The sequence below is a fragment of the Oncorhynchus keta genome, chromosome 24 (genome assembly GCF_023373465.1).
Source record: "Oncorhynchus keta strain PuntledgeMale-10-30-2019 chromosome 24, Oket_V2, whole genome shotgun sequence".
NCBI lineage: Eukaryota > Metazoa > Chordata > Actinopteri > Salmoniformes > Salmonidae > Oncorhynchus > Oncorhynchus keta.
Window position 1 is genome coordinate 27,647,657 of NC_068444.1, and position 17,306 is coordinate 27,664,962.

The window sequence follows — 17,306 nt, forward strand, 5'->3', positions numbered from 1 at the left end:
TTACCTGTGGCATAATGCTGAATCGTACTGAATAGTAGTACTGAATCCTACACTTGTCTTCACAACAGAGAGACCTATTGGGCATCCAGCACCTGCTCAACTCCTCAGAGGCTAGCCTCCACCAGTTGACTGCCCTGCTGGACTGTAGAGGACTCAACAAGGTACAGGACACCACCACTGAATCCCACGGCATGGATCTAGTTCCTTGTGACAGTGGCTCTGCTGTGTATCTATTCACTTCACAACATGTCTCAGAGAGATATTTTCTGCTATCTGCAAATGTGTTTGTTTGTTTCCTCCCTCCACACTGTAGGACTACCTGGATGCGCTGATCGGTGTGTGTTATGACGGGGTGGAGGGCCTGCTATACCTATGCCTCTTCTCTATCCTGGCAATTTGTGCCTTCTGTGCCATGCTGTGTGCCATCCCCAAGGCATGGACACATATCGCCAGCAGGTCAGGAGGTGCCCTCCCACTGAGTCGCTTTCATTACATTTACATTACATTTTAGTCATTTATCAGACACTCTTATCCAGAGCATTTTGCAATCAATGCGTTCAAATAAAGTAGATAAGACAACCACATATCATGATCACGAGAATAGCAAAACCAGTGCTAGTAAGAATCACAGCCACTATCTTTCTCTCTCTCTCTATCGCCCTTTTATAGAACAAGAGTGTAAACATCCATTGTGTTTATACTGTACATACACCTTACCAAGTCACTAAATCATCCTCAAAATCTATGCCCCTGACCTCCAGCCTTCATCTTCTCTCAGGGAGCGTGATTATGACGATATCGACGAGGAGGACCCATTTAACCCTCAGGCCAGACGCATGACGACCCACAACCCCAACCATGCCACCAACGTGCACAGCTTCTGCAGCTACAGCAGCAGTATGGGTAGCCAGAGCAGCCTCCACCCGCCTGCCGCACAGGCTGGGTCCAATGCACCCGTTTCAGAGTACATGTGAGTCAGAGTCCAGCCCTGGCCTGGTGTGGAGTGTACGGTAATGCACAGTCTAGTGTGCTAGCTAAAGTAATGCTAACTGTGAAATGTAGTCATCATGATTGCTAAGATGACATACTGGCCCGAAGTGCTATGTTCTTGTGCTGTGGACACTTTTTTGGTGATAGGGAATGTTTGTTTAACTCACTCCTTCGCTCTCCCTTCTCAGGAACCAGTCGGCGCTGTTCGGGGGGAACCAGCGGTACGAGAACGTTCCTCTGATCGGGAGAGGCTCACCGCCCCCCTCGGTGCGTTGGGTCCCAGAGGCCATGTCTTTCTTGTGATGTCACTCAGGGTTGGGGTCAATTCCAATGAGGAAAATTTGAATTTCAATTTGAAATTTCAGTTTGCTTTCTGAATTGACTGAATTTATATTGATCCCAACCATGATGCCACTGTCCCACATACTCTCAAGTCAATCAGCATTGTAATACTGATCTCTCTCTCATCACCAGGGGTTCTGTTCTGTTATTTAATTGATTCAGTGACCTGGTAGGACTTGTTCCTGTGTTTACTTTCTGTTTTCAATGTCAACTCTGGTAAAGACCTGACAGCTGGGGCTCAGACTGCTCTTTAACTCTAGCTTGAGGCTTTTCCCCTAATGATGCTCTCTCTGCTTGATGCATTCTTTAAATTGCTCAAGTCAGTGTTACTTAGACTTGAAGTTGGTCTTGTAGTTTGTTTCTCACGAGTTGTGACGAGTGTTTTTCTCATGATATGACATCCATATGATAATACATTTCCAATACTGAAATCCATCAGTAAGTCTTTTGATCATGGTCATCATTTTGATGACATATCAGAGAGCACACTGCTGACTTTGTGCCTTTAACCTGTCTATCTACCATAACTGTAGATTGCTGACTCATTACCCAAGTAGTAGGACAGTGAAAGAGAAGTTTAACATGGACATAGCATGTTACTTAGACCAATGCCCAGGGGAGGATGTCACAGGTGTTAGTCCTTATTAGGTCACTTTCCTTCTCTCTTAAAGTATCTCTCTCCCCTTCTCTCTTTCACCTCCCTCTATGGCCTCGTAGTGACAGCTCTTTAGATCTATTCTCATTTCCTGTCGAGGAGACAGGCCACGTTTTTAGGATGAATACATCAAGCTTAACCATTCAAAATGCCTGCTGTGCCTAATTAAATTTGATAAAGAGACATATCATGCATCTCATATATTATGGGTATCTACTGTAGCTGCCTGCCATCCTTCCCACGTGGTGACATTTAAAATATTTGACTGAAAATAAGGTTTATTACCTGAGACTAATGCTGAGTCCCAAATGGCACCTACACAACATCTTATTTATTTTATTTTAAAAGCAGTGGATTGTATAGGGAATAGAGTGCCATCTGGGAAGAACTCTAAAGTGTTAAACCGTATCAACCTCTGTGCTTTCCCCTGCCCTCTCACTCTATTACCATTTGGCTGTGAGGATTATGTCATGTGGTGCCTTTCTGGACCCATATCTACCTTTCTGCAAAGCGTGCACTCTACCTTTTCAGCTAACAGCTTCTTTGATATTTTTTGTTTGTTTGTTGTTTATATGTTTGTTTGTATTTCATTTCTTACTTCCTTATTTTTTTTGATCAACTTTTGGAGGTATACACTCAGCAATTTAGAAACAGAGTAAGTTGTTTTCTGTTCCTCTTTGGACCTCTCTACTGTCTGAAGGACAAGATAGACTCCCAATTGCTTTCTCCCTGCCTTCGTTTAAAATCATCTCTTTTTTATTTACCTCCATTTTCGTTTTGGAACTGCATTTTCTATTTCACCTCTGGCATGGCTTTGAACTGCAAACCTTACTGTTCATGACATCATCATCATCATCATTCCAGTTGTATGTTTGACCCAGTCAGGTCTGTTTCCCCGTGCTGTTGGGAGTGTGGTGGTGTACCCTATCCTCACATCTCCTCCCTGGGTTGGGACATGTTTTCAGAGACACATCGGCAGCCCTATGTGTGCATGCTGCAAACCTTCCCTCTGTGTAATTCTATAGCTGTTAAGGTGCCGAGCGTCAGGCTTGTCGTTATGCTTGGTCTGGTGCTATAGAATTCTAGAGTCATGGTATGCCCCTTGTCTCACCTACCGCCTGAGAAGGCTTGATCCATAATAAAGGGACCTACAGTGTTGTCTGACTGATAGTCCAATCAATGTTTGGCATAGACACAGTATTGCCTCCCCTAGCTACCTACCCTTCCTTCCTGTCTCGCTGGTTAGATAATGTTCTGAAAGAGTACTATGTTATTCTATACTGTTGTGCGTTTCATTCACTATAAGTCACCTGGTGTTGTCTCTTATTGTGTGTCCTGTGATATTATGTTTTCCCCTACAGTACTCCCCCAGCATGAGGGCTACTTACCTGTCCATGACTGAGGACCAGATCAGACACTTTGGGAATGATTTCCAGGCATAGAGCTGCTCCTCCCTCGATCTTTCTTCTCTTTCACTTCTGCCATCTCCGAGAGGGGTCCTCAAACAGGCGAACACGCACACACACAAAAACAACTACTCCAGCAGTGTGTGACTCTGTGGCTGCTGCACGGACCCTATCCTCGTCCAACTCACTGGAATGGACCAAGGCCTGGTATGAGGAAAGGTGTCACACACACAGTTGTCCCATCCCAAACCCCAGAGCATAATGTGTATGTCTCAGTCACCGTGACTCCAGCCCATATTCTATTATATGGTTCTATTCATTCTATTTGTAATAATGATATATTTTAAAAACACTAGCTTGATTCATTCACTCCGATGAGACAAAAGCAACTTTTACAATAAATGACTTTAATAATGATCTAAATTGTTCATGAACGAATTATTTGTATACATCTATTTTGAAGTGAAACGTCTTATAAAACATATTTTAAGAATTGAAGCATGTTTTTGGGCCTATAACCACTCCCTATTCTCCAAAACAGATTTTCTGTAATTACAATATATATACTGTAAGTCTATGACTGCTTGTGACTATTCCTCTCTTGCTAAAAGACATTCTCTACCTGACCTCTTCAAAGACTTGATGTGGACTGCCGAACTATCTGGAGGAACCAGCCACAATATATTAATTATTCAAATCAAAAGAAGGAACCATACCATTCTGTTGATATCTGAAATTGGCCAAGCACAAGGACATCAGAAATTAAATTTTCACATTCTTAGAACTGAATACTGTAATTTCGACTGTCGGAGGGTCCTCCTTTACCCTCCAAGGCAACAGACAACATATGCCATAATATTAGTTATATGTTTCCACATACAGTTGAGACCTAAACCTTGTGAAGCACAAACTCAACCCTGATTGTATGGTAGGGCCTGGGATAGTGACCCTACACAATGCCCAACACTGATTCTTCGCAGATACCCCTCTGTGTTGCTTGCTCTTCTCCATTCAAAAGGTCTTGCACGGTGTCTGACACAGGATTTTATGTTTTGAGCCATCATTTCAACGACTAAGACATGTTACAAATGTAATTTGTCCACATACGGTAACTGATGCGCATTTAAACTATACTGTATGTTGACTTCTGTAAATACCTTGTATGTTTACAGATTGCTGTGTCTTATTTTGTAGTATTTTTATTCATTTTAGGGTTGTCCTAATGTGCGATATCTGTAGCTTGTTTTAAACCAATAAAGCCCTTAGGAGAGCCTTGCTCTGCCATAATATCAGATATTATTTTCAGAGGCCGTTGTTAAATGATGGCATTCGGTTGGATGTGTATTGTAATAGTACCATATCAACTTGAGTTTTGGTCATGACTTGCAAGCGGCTGCAAACTATCATGGTGAGAGAAATAGTGTTCAGACAGCAGTTTTAACCTTACTAGTGATCCTTTTCTTCCATTTTGAGAAAACATATCATCATCCTCTTAATGAACAGGCCGGTTTGAGCTATCGTCAGATAATGTTTAATTCTGTAGGATTTTATAAAATTATTTTGTTTGTTTTGTTAATTTTTTCAGTTTGAATGCATGTGAAGTAGCACTGTCTAGAACCATTGAGAGTGGTGCTTGATGTGTATCTATCCTCAGAGATGGGAAATAATTGTGAATTAATAATAAAATACTTTTGAGTATTCTCATGTTGTGTTTGGTGTATCTTCATTCTATGAATGCCTTATGCACATATGAAAGTGTGGCTAACCTGACCGACACTTTGCATAATTAAGTGGATGTGAAAGACCATCAGCCTAAATGTAATGACGACTTGGTTAGCCACACAGGTGTACAGGGCAAATATAATTTGACATAGTCATTGAGTTATCGAGCTCCTGTGCAAACCATCCTTTTTCAAAACTATGTCCTGGGGCTTCTTCTTCAATGAGGTTTAACTGTGGTTGGAATCCAATACATGTTGCATTACCTACTAAACTGGAATATACATTCCCTTGTGTTTTGTTTGAAAAAAGTATATATATAAATATACAGTATATACAGTCGAATTCAGAAGTTTACATACACCTTAGCCAAATACATTTAAACTCAGTTTCACAATTCTTAACATGTAATAAGAGTACAAATTCCCTGTCTTAGGTCAGTTAGGATCACCACTTTATTTTAAGAATGAAATGTCAGAATAATAGTAGAGAGAATTATTTATTTCAGCTTTTATTTCCTTTATCACATTCCCAGTGGGTCAGAAGTTTAAAAATACACTCAATTCGTTTTTGGTAGCATTGCCTCCAAATTGTTTAACTTGGGTCAAACACTTCAGGTAGCCTTCCACAAGCTTCCCACTAAGAAGTTGGGTGAATTTTGGCCCATTTCTCCTGACAGAGCTGGTGTCAGGTTTGTAGGCCTCCTTGCTCGCACATGTTTTTTCAGTTCTGCCTACATATTTTCTATATAATTCAGGTCAGGGCTTTGTGATGGCCACTCCAATACCTTGACTTTGTTGTCCTTAAGCCATTTTGCCACAACTTCGGAAATATGCTTGGGGTCATTGTCCATTTGGAAGACCCATTTGCGACCAAGCTTTAACTTCCTGGCTGATGTCTTGAGATGTTGCTTCCATATATCCGCAACATTTTCCAGCCTCATGATGCCATCTATTTTGTGAAGTGCAGCAGTCCCTCCTGCAGCAAAGCACCCCCACAACATGATGCTGCCACCCCCGTGCTTCACGGTTGGGATGGTGTTCTTTGGTTTGCAAGCCTCCCCCTTTTCCCTCCAAACATAACAATGCTCATTATGGTCAAGCAGTTCTATTTTTGTTTCATCAGACCAGAGGAAATTTCTCCAAAAAGCACAATCTTTGTCCCCATGTGCAGTTGCAAACCATAGTCTGGCTTTTTTATGGCGGTTTTGGAGCAGTGGCTTCTTCCTTGCTAAGAGGCCTTTCAGGTTACGTCGATATAGGATTTGTTTTACTGTGGTACTTTTGTACCTGTTTCCTCCAGCATCTTCACAAGGTCTTTTGCTGTTGTTCTGGGATTGATTTACACTTTTCGCACCAAAGTACATTAATCTCAGGGAAACAGAACGTGTCTCCTTCCTGAGCGGTATGACGGCTGCGTGGTCCCATGGTGTTTATACTTGCGTACTATTGTTTGTACAGATGAACGTGGTAACTTCAGGCGTTTGGAAATTCCTCCCAAGGATGAACCAGATTTGTGGAGGTCTACAATTGTTTTTTGCGGTCTTGGCTGATTTCTTTTGGTTTTCACATGATGAAATACATCCACAGGTACACCTCCAATGTACTCAAATTGTGTAATTTAGCCTATCAGAAGCTTCTAAAACAATGACATGATTTTCAGAATTTTCCAAGCTGTATAAAGGCATAGTCAACTTAGTGTATGTAAACTTCTGGCCCACTGGAATTGTGATACAGTGAATTATAAGTGAAATAATCGGTCTGTAAACAATTGTTGGAAAAATTCCTTGTGTCATGCACAAAGTAACCGACTTGCCAAAACAATAGTTTGTTAAAAAGAAATTTGTGGTGGTTGATAAAAAAAACTAGTTTTAATGGCTCCAACCTAAGTGTATGTACATTTCTGACTTCAACTGTACAAATAAAGCAACACATACGCTACCATCTAACCCTACACTAAAAACCCACCACCCTACTCCACTATATACACAGAAGTATGTGGACACCGCTTCAAATTAGTGGATTCGGCTATTCCAGCTGACAAGTGTATAATATTGAGCAGGCAGCCATGCAATCTCCATAGACAAACATTGGCAGTAGAATGGCATTACTGAAGAGCACAGTGACTTTCAACGTGGCAACATCATAGGATGCCACCTTTCCAACAAGTCAGTTATTCAAATTTCTGCCCTGCTAGAGCTGCCCCGTTTAACTATAAGTGCTGTTATTGTAAAGTGGAAACGTCGACGAGCAGCAACAGCTCAGCTGCAAAGTGGTAGGCTTCACAAGCTCACAGAAAGGGACAACCTGGTGCTGAAGCGCATAGAGAGCATAAAAATAGTCTCGGTTACAACAATCACTACACAGTAAGTACTGGCGAGTTTTGTTTCTGGAGTTTAAATTATTTTCCTCTCAAGTAGTGAAATGAAATCGTTAGAGTGTAATTATTACCAGTGGCTGCTAGAGTGGGACCAAAATACAGATTCAATTCTATTGGAGGAAAACAGTATGACCACGCCCACTAATGTTGGTTGAATGTAGATTTTGCCGCTGTTCTCCATTTGCAAATGTCTGGTGAATGGAAAAAGTGGACAGATCGAGAGCGTGGATCTGCCGGACATCAGTAGTCACTCACAGAACCGCAGAATTGATTCATTTCTAAACTTAATTGGAATTCCAGGTAAGTTCACTGTTATTGGTTAACTTTGTGTGCAAAGTACAACTGTTGAGCAACATTACAGCTAGCTGGCATTGTAGTGTAGGCTTACCGTTACTGCACGATTTGCATAGTCAGATGCTAATGTGAGCATCTAGCTAGAGCTAATTAGATAGCTAGCTACAGTAACATTAAGTTATACCACTGTTAGTGGTTTATGGACAGTATGTACGCCCGGTGGATCGGTGCATCACCTGTTTTACATTTTCAACAGAGCGTTATTAGCTATTATCAGTAGCTAGCGGACTTAACTGACTATTGGCATCAGGTTAGTCAGTGTAACATTAGTTTTACTCTGAAAAGCGAGCTCTTAGCAGACAGTTAGCGGCAGTTGGTCTGTGCTACATGTGTGTTTCATTCAAGTTTAGAGCTATTAGACCGTTTTTAGCTGCTGTTTGGTCGGTAAGACAGGTGCGTTTTACTGTGAAAAGAGAGCTGTTGGTAGACAGTACTTAGCGGCAGGCAGGTCGATGCAACACATGTGTTTCACTCTAAACAGAGCACTGCTCCTTGTAATTTGTGCATACCGTTATTTGTGTTAATGCAATTTAAATTAACTTTTTCTTGTCATCAAGGATGCAGGCTGTACGCAACTGACCTTCAAATCCTTTTTGGATTGTGGTGAGTGAAAAGTTTCACATTTCACACAATATCCTATGGAACAACACACTTATACTGACACACTTTAAATATACTTACTTTATATTTACTGTCAAATTGATTGCAGATTTCCTTGCTGGTAATGAATAGAAAGCGAACTTGTGCCTCCCCAGATCACAGATCAGTCAAAGATTGGTTTATGTTTTGGGAGTTGTCTGATTATGCTCCTCTGTAGCTGAGCTCATTGTCTTTGCCAGTCATGAATGGTTTTAAAGAATAAGTGACACTGACATTTGTAAGCAGCTACAATCTCAGTGTTGATAGTTATCTGTGGTGTATTGCTATAATACTCAGACGGTTGTTATAATAATTCAGTGCGTGGGCAGTAGAAGACAGGTTGTAGACTGCATATAATTGGAATTGATGTGGAAAGAAGCACTAAGTCAGTTTTGTGGAAACGATGTTCACGTAAAGATGACCTCTTGATTTCTGTCTTCTATTCTGGTTTTTCTCAAAAAAAATACACAGCATATTTAATCAATAAGGTTGTGCAATCTTATTTTGTCTTCACAGTTGCCAATACATTTGACATTCCAACAAGACCTTGGTGTGCTGGAGATTTGTTTACCCCAAGACCCAAATCCTGATGGTGAGTTGCTTATTAGCTTAGAGCTTCACATTCATCCATACAGTCCTGGCTAGCCTAACACATGTTCTGAAATGTAAGTCAAGCAGATATATCTGCTGATTTCTTTTCTCATTTTGACATTTTTAAAATGGTCTTTGTTTCTGTGCTCACCTCTCCCACCCCTTTTATAACAGTAGTGGGTCTAATCAATTCCAAATGTTACATTTCTGCATTCCGCTTGTCATTAGCAAAAGTCCTCTAATCATAATAATGGATGTTTCCACCTAAATTGTGTTATAATTACAGTGTTGTTCACACCTGTTAAATGTTAACATGATTGCTAGATTCTTTGAGTTCCTCTGCAAGCAGCTCCTTATCAAAATACAGTGGAGACAATGAGGGGGACTCCGATGACACCATTATATTGCAGCAGATTCCTGCTACAAGAAAGACAGCTGGGGATAATCGTCTATCTCATGTAAGTACTGAACATTTCCAGTTTAAACAAACATTATACTTGCTATTTCATTGCTGTTTTAAAAGTGTTAGTGTGTTCCTTTTTTAAATTACTCCGACTTAGATGATTGAAGACATTCTGAAGAACAATCCTTGAGGAGAGAGGATCATGAATGAGTATGCTTGGACAAAAAGCATAACAGATAGCAGAAGATGCGATATGGTCAAGATATTGGTTGCATAAATGACAAGTGAACATGGGATTATGTCATATCCTCATTACATACAGTGGGGCAAAAAAGTATTTAGTCAGCCACCAATTGTGCAAGTTCTCCCACTTAAAAAGATGAGAGGCCTGTAATTTTCATCATAGGTACACTTTTACATTTACATTTAAGTCACTTCAACTGTGACAGACAAAATTAGAAGAAAAAAATCCAGAAAATCACATTGTAGGATTTTTAATTAATTTATTTGCAAATTATGGTGGAAAATAAGTATATATTTTTTTGCCCCACTGTAAATTTACTGTGTACCGAGTTCCAAACTGCATCTGGAAGCAACAACAACGTCAGCACTAACTGTTCGTCAGGAGCTTCATGAAAGGGGTTTCCATGGCCGAGCAGTCACACACAAGCCTAAGATCACCAGGCGCAATAGGAAACGTCGTCTGGAGTGTTGTAAAGCTTGCCGCCATTGGACTCTGGAGCAGTGGAAACGCGTTCTCTGGAGTGATGAATCAAACTTCACCATCTGGCAGTCTGATGGATAAATCTGAGTTTGGCGGATGCCCGGAGAACGCTACCTGCCCTAATGCATAGTGCCAACTGCAAAGTTTGGTGGAGGAGCAATAATGTTCTGGGGCTGTTTTTCATGGTTCGGGCTAGGCCACTTAGTTCCATTCTAGACGATTCTGTGGTTCCAACTTTGTGGCAACAGTTTGAGGAAGGCCCTTTCCTGTTTCAGCATGACAATTCCCCAGTGCACAAAGCGAAGTCCATATAGAACAGGTTTGTCGTTCGGTGTGGAAGAACTTGACTGGCCTGTAGCAGTATTATCATTTATTACACAACCTAACAACTTCACAAGACTTGAGCAACGCGCCAGTTTTAATTGGGTATGTTGAGTGTCATGATATCAGCAAGGTTTGTGTTACATCATTTATTCCTAAAAAATTGTGCAGACCCCCAGAGGTACGTGCAATGCCGTCGGGGTACGTCAAATAAAAATGTGATTCACATTTTCAAACAGTCCATTTATATTTTCCAACGGGGCTATACATTTGGGTGATGTTTTTTTCTCGCCTGAGTAGCCTCGTTTCACAGCCAAAATTAAAATTAAACCATCTAGTGTTCAGCAAAATAACAATACAATGTCAAATAATTAACATCCAATGACATTAACCATTACTCTCTTGCGGGAATTCCACTGTCCATAGAGTGGCAAGAAAAAGTATGTGAACCCTTTTGAATTACCTAGATTTCTGCATAAATTGGTCATCAAATTTGATCTCATCTTCATCTAAGTCACAACAATAGACAAACAGTGCTTCAACTAATAACACACAAGTTATTGTATTTTTCTTGTCTATATTGAATACATCATTTAAACATTCACAGTGTAGGTTGGAAAAAGTATATGAACCCCTAGGCTAATGATTTCTCCAAAAGCTAATTGGAGTCAGGAGATCGCTAACCTGGAGTCCAATCAATGAGACGAGATTTGAGATGTTCATTAGAGCTGCCCTGCCCTATAAAAAACACTCACAAAAAGGGAGTTTGCTATTCAGAAGAATCATTGCCTGATGTGAACCATGCCTCGAACAAAAAGAGATCTCAGAAGAATTGTTGACTTGCGCATAGCTGGAAAGGGTTACAAAAGTATCTCTAAAAGCCTTGATGTTCATCAGTCCATGGTAAGACAAATTGTCTGTAAATGAAGAAATTTCAGCACTGTTGCTACTCTCCCTAGGAGTGGCCGTCCTGCAAAGATGACTGCAGGAGCACAGCGCAGAATGCTCAATGAGGTTAAGAAGAATCCTAGATTGTCAACTAAAGACTTCCAGAAATCTCTGGAACATGCTAACATCTCTGTTGGTGAGTCTATGATACGTAAAACACTAAACAAGAATGGTGTTCATGGGAAGACACCACGGAAGAAGCCACTGCTGTCCAAAAGAAACATTGCTGCAAGTCTGAGATTCGCAAAAGAGCACCTGGATGTTTCACAGCGCTACTGGCAAAATATTCTGTCGACAGATTAAACTAAAGCTGAGTTGTTTGGAAGGAACTCACAACACTATATGTGGAGAATTAAAGGCACATCACACCAACATCAAAACCTCATCCCAGCTGTAAAGTATGGTGGAGGGAGCATCATGGTTTGGGGCTGCTTTGCTAACTCAGGGCCTGGACAGCTTGCTATCATCGACGGAAAAATGAATTCCCAAGTTTATCAAGGCATTTTGCAGGAGAATGTAAGGCTCCCTGTCCGCCAATTTAAGCTCAACAGAAGTTGGGTGATGCAACAGGACAACGACCCAAATCACAGAAGTAAATCAACAACAGAATGGTTTCAACGGAAGAAAATACACCTTCTGGAGTGACTCTGATAGTGTCCTGACCTAAACCTGATTTGAGATGCTGTGGCATGACCTTGAGAGCAGTTCACATCAGACATCCCAAGAATAGTGCTGAACTGAAACAGTTTTGTAAAGAGGAATTGTCCAAAATTCCACCTGACCGTTGTGCAGCTCTGATCCGCAACTACAGAAAACGTTTGGTTGAAGTTATTGCTGCCAAAAGGAGGGTCAACCAGTTATAAATCCAAGGGTTCACATACTTTTTCCAGCCTGCACTGTGAATGTTTACACAGTGAGTTCATTAAAGACATGAAAACGTGTAATTGTTTGTGCGTTTATTAGTTTAAGCACACTGTGTTTATCTATTGTTGTGACTTAGATGAAGATCAGATGAAATGTTATGACCAATTTATGCAGAAATCCAGGTAATTGCAAAAGGTTCACATACTTTTTCTTGCCACCGTATGTAGCCAAACGTAGCTGCTGCTCATTCCGTTTGCTCGAAAATGGATAAATGGTTAAAAAAAATGAAGGCCTGCGTCCTGAGAGACACATACCATCTCTAATGGACAACAGGAGAGGATATTTTTTAAAGTACTGGACAGCTTTGTGACATCAAATGGACTTTGGTGGTCAAGATGTGTTGGTGTCTGTACTGATGGCGCAAAAGCCATGACGGAGACATAGTGGAGTGGTAACGCGCTTGCAAGCAGTTGCTCCCAATGCCACTTTGGTACACTGCAGCATCCACTGAGAGGCTCTTGCGGCCAAGGGAATGCCTGACAGCTTGAAAAACCTTTTAGGAACTACAGTGAAAATGGTTAACTTTGTTAAAGCAAGGCCCATGAGCTCTCGTGTATTTTCTGGATTGTGTAATGACATGTTTTTTTTTTTAATTGAGAGACAAGCTTAAAGTTTTCTTTACTGACCATCATTTTCACTTGTCTTCCATGATGATGAGTTTCTCACACGACTGGCCTATCTGGGTGATGTTTTTTCTCGCCTGAATGATCTTAATCTAAGATTACAGGGACTCTCTGCAACTATATTCATTGAGGCTTTGATTAAGAAGTCGGTGCTCTTCTCTGTCTGCTTTAACAAGGACAACACACAGGTCTTTCCATCATTGTATGGACAATGTCAAATGTGATATAGCGAAGCACCTTAGTGAGCTGGGTGCGGAATTACACAGGCACTTTCCCGAAACGGACGACGCAAAAGAGATTCGTTATCCCTTTCATGCCCAGCCTCCAGTCCACTTACCGATAACTGAACAAGAGAGCCTCATCGAAATTGCAACAAGCTGTTCTGTGAAAATGTAATTTAATCAGAAGCCACTGCCAGATTTCTAGATAGGGCTGCGCTCAGAATATCCTGCCTTGGCAAATCGTGCTGTTAAGACACTGATGCCCTTTGCAACCACTTACCTATGTGAGAGTGGATTCTCGGCCCTCACTAGCATGAAAACTAAATACAGGCACAGACTGTGTGGAAAATGATTTAACACTGAGACTCTCTCCAATACAACCCAACATTGCAGAGTTGTGTGCATCCTTTCAAGCACAACCTTCTCATTAACCTGTGGTGAGTTATTCAACGTTTTTTTATGAAGAAATAAGGTTTTATTTGTAAGATGGCTAAATAAAGAGCTAAATTATTTATTATTATATTATAATTTGTGCCCTGGTCCTATACGAGCTCTTTGTCACTTCCCACGAGCCGGGTTGTGACAAACTCACACTCATTCTTATGTTTAATAAATGTATCGGATAGTGTGTGTGTGACAGGCTTACAATGATGGCAAAAAAAATTACATTTGAGAGTGCGCTGAACCTGGTGCTAGAGGGGTACGCAGCTGAAGGTTGAATGTTTGAAGGGGTACGGGACTATAAAACGCTTGGGAACCACTGTGTTAGATAAAAACAGCTGCTGCTTCATTATGAGATAATAAGACGCATCTGGCAGCCTATGTACATTTCAATCCAACACTGTTTATTCAGACAGACTGTCTGTCTGTAACTAGGCCACTACAGCTTTGAGTGTACGGTGTGTGCTGAATCCTGCCTGGCCCTTTCTTTGTAGGTGAACACAGAGCGCTTTGAGTCGGAGACCAGGGTGATAAACCATGTGGAGGGAGGCTGGCCCAAGGACGTCAACCCCCAGGAGATGGAGCAGACTGTCCACTTCAGGAAGAAAGTGGAGAAAGACAAGCATTATTTCAGCACCATCATGCAGCTGGGCAGTGCGTGACAGACATCAGCCAGTCAAGTAGCCACGATATGACCCGGGTCATAGAGATTTTTCAATTCAATAATATTTTATTGAATTAATCACTAGTGTATAACATTATGCCATATCTAAATAATACGTCCTATAGCAGCATACCACCCTGCATCCCACTGATGTCTTTCCTCTGAAGCTACAGTAAGCAGGGTTGGTCCTGGTCAGTCCCTAGATGAGACCAGATGCTGCCGGATGTGGTGTTGGAGGGCCAGTAGGGGGCACTCTTTTCTCTGATAATTTTTAAAAAAAGTTGCTGTCTTTTGGATGGAACATTAAATGGGTGTCCTGACTCTCTGTGGTCAGTAAGAATCCCATGGCACTTATAGTAAGAGTATGGGTGTTAACTGGCCCTGAATCTAGGTCGTCGCTGTAAATAAGAATTTGGTTTTAACTGACTTGCCTAGTTAAATAAAGGTTAAATAAAACATGTAAAAACGTCATCTACATTGCCCCAAAGCCATTTCTTAGCTGCTGCAGTAGTGTGATAGATAGAGAAAATGACCAGTTCTGAAAGGGAGAGAGCAAGAAGAGTGTTCCTCTCTATCTCTGATCACAGCCCTCTGTTCCTCCCGTGAGAACACAGAACATGGAGCACAGCATCAAGCAGAACACTGCCATCAACATCTACCGGGAGTACTTTGAAGGGGAGGAGGTGGTGGAGGAGTCAAAACCATCAATGTTTTTAAGTGCTTCCATGACCTCTATTAACCTATCGTCCAACATAGAATCCACAAATGATGTATATTACCAGTGTATTGTGTCCGTCTGAGTGGTTTTTGATCTTACAGAAACCCGAACAAGATAAAACACACTGCCACCTCATTGGAGTTCCTGAAAGTCTAAAGACGTTAGCTACAACTCTGATATATGGAACATTGATAGGTGTATGACTCAAACATCTCTTTCATTTATATTTTCCTTTCTAACAGGGATTATCATTGCAATAGCTGTGGCAGTGAGATTGACTAATTTGTCATCTTAATTGATAGTTCAGAAAGTCAAAGTGGACTACAAAGTATTAATTAATTGAATCCCCTGTGTTGCCTCTTCAGAGAATAGGAATAAGCCAGAAATGACCCTAAAACCTGTCTCTCCACTGGTCTGTCTGGAATACAACCCCCCAAAGACTCCCACATCCTGGTCGGAGGTAGCTACAATGGCCAGATCAGTGGGTCCTTCACACAGCTGTATCATGCTTCCTGCCAGCTCAGGAACAATGTCCTTAGGAGATTACTGTGCAGTGTAAAGAACTTTGGAGATATAGTCAAGTCATCCAACTCCAGACTACAGCTATTTGTAAATGTCATAAAGGTTCCAGTTATGTAATGTCTGGATTTGTCCGGATGCTCTTTTGAGCATTTAAGCCTCTAGATATTTGTTTAGGCTCTGGCAGTTAATAGTTGTGTTGTGTGTTCTTGTCATTTGTGTGTTTTGTGCATGCATGCATGTGTGTTTGTGAAAGGACACAAAGTAAAATGTCTGCGCAGCTTATTTGGACACTCGCAAGGGCAGCTAGCCAGTGGAAATGTCCACACTAGAGCACAGCCACAGAGACCCAGTCTACAAAGTAATCTGGTTGCAGTCAAAGACTGGAACCGATACCTTCTCTGCGTCTAAGGACGGCCAGGTGAACCAAGCCTCCAATAGAAGCAATAAAAGCCTTTGTCACCTTATCCCTTTCTCAAGCCAAGCAGGCACAATAGGCCAGGGTGGCACTAAACGCTCAGGACTCATGGGCAGTGAAGTCTGATACTCTTGGTCCGGGACAGGTGCACTTTCTCTGACCTTCAATTGCCATTTGGCCATAGCCAGAAGTTATGTAATAATGCATCTATTGAAGGCAAGGAGACTGACTAATCGGCCCTGAGTTGACCACTGGTCTCTGTCTATAAGGTGCTGGGGTGGGACATTCGTAAGATGAGCGAGCCCACAGAGAGGCTGGTACTGGACCCTAACAAGAAGTGCAATCTGGACAATGCCCTGGGGGTGATCTCACTGGAGTTTGAGACCACTATGGTGCTGAGGCTCTCTAGACTGGACTATCCTTCTGTTGTTTCACTGTTGATGAATTAAGAGTGTGGATTCGCCTAACGTATTTTTGTATGAACTGGTCCAAGTGGGAGATCTAGTATGTCATCTATTTGTATTTGTACATAAGGAAGACCAAATTTAACCTGATGTTTTTCCTTATTCTGACCACAAGGGCTGTTGGTCTCATGTAACCAAAAGGCCAAGAGCCCACCTGAGAAGATAGTGTGCACGTACAGCGGTCCTCACGGCCCAATCTACGCCCTGCAAAAGAACCCGTTCTTAAGAACTTCCTGACCGTAGCCGATTGGAAAGCCCATATCTGGTCGGAAGACCTCATGTGGACAAAGTAAAGGGTCCCTTTGAAACAACATAATACAGACCAATGATATAGCTACTTCACAGATAGATAAATTACACTATTTTTTAGGTTCTAATACATATAACCAGTGATTTGGCCCCTCATGTAATATTGACCTAATGTAAAATGACCTCTTGGTTGCCGTAGATCGCATACAGTCTATCTGTCTGAAGGCTGATGGAGTCCAATACGGCCCTCTGTGTTCTTCGCCATCAAAATGGACCAAATACTCGACATTTGGGACTTCCTCTTCAAACAGAACGACCCCACACTCAGTCTGCAAGTATTATCATACACCTCATCCAGCCTTTACTCAGCACCTGCCAGGCCTAAGTGACCATGTGAAACCCCTTACTGTTGTGTTGTTATCATTGGTCGAATTCTTGCATGATGCTGCCGAAGAAAAATCCTCGGATGGACATCAGTTATATTCTTTTGTTTTCTAGGTGTGTGATGAGGCTCTGTACAGCCAGAAGGTGCAGGATAATGGGTGCTTCCTGGCATGTGGACACCAAGGAGGGCGCCGAGGAGCTAGTAATGCA

The 17,306-nt window shown here is 41.6% G+C and overlaps 1 protein-coding gene and 1 long non-coding RNA gene across 4 annotated transcripts in view; both read left to right on the forward strand.

Moving 5' to 3' along the window:
• The window catches only part of LOC118402895 (protein tweety homolog 2-like), a 114,798-nt gene extending 109,701 nt beyond the window's left edge, over positions 1–5,097 (forward strand). Inside the window, exons 10-15 of one of the 2 annotated variants that reach the window (XM_035801251.1) lie at positions 69–161; positions 314–456; positions 779–970; positions 1,179–1,257; positions 2,616–2,642; positions 3,349–5,097. In XM_035801251.1, the coding sequence (XP_035657144.1) occupies positions 69–161; positions 314–456; positions 779–970; positions 1,179–1,257; positions 2,616–2,642; positions 3,349–3,429 (615 nt within the window). In that variant the 3' untranslated portion in view covers positions 3,430–5,097. The remainder of the gene's footprint in view (positions 1–68; positions 162–313; positions 457–778; positions 971–1,178; positions 1,258–2,615; positions 2,643–3,348) is intronic. The other variant, XM_035801252.2, reaches the window with a different exon arrangement.
• Positions 5,098–7,665: 2,568 nt separating this feature from the next.
• LOC118402896 (uncharacterized) lies at positions 7,666–17,037 on the forward strand. 2 transcript variants are annotated; one of them, XR_004829578.2, is made up of 6 exons: positions 7,666–7,791; positions 8,403–8,448; positions 9,001–9,076; positions 9,400–9,533; positions 14,175–16,752; positions 16,912–17,037. It is a non-coding gene; the product is annotated as an uncharacterized LOC118402896 (long non-coding RNA). The 2 variants fall into 2 exon arrangements; XR_004829577.2 differs by having other exon boundaries at positions 9,425–9,533.
• The last annotated feature ends 269 nt before the right edge of the window (positions 17,038–17,306 follow it).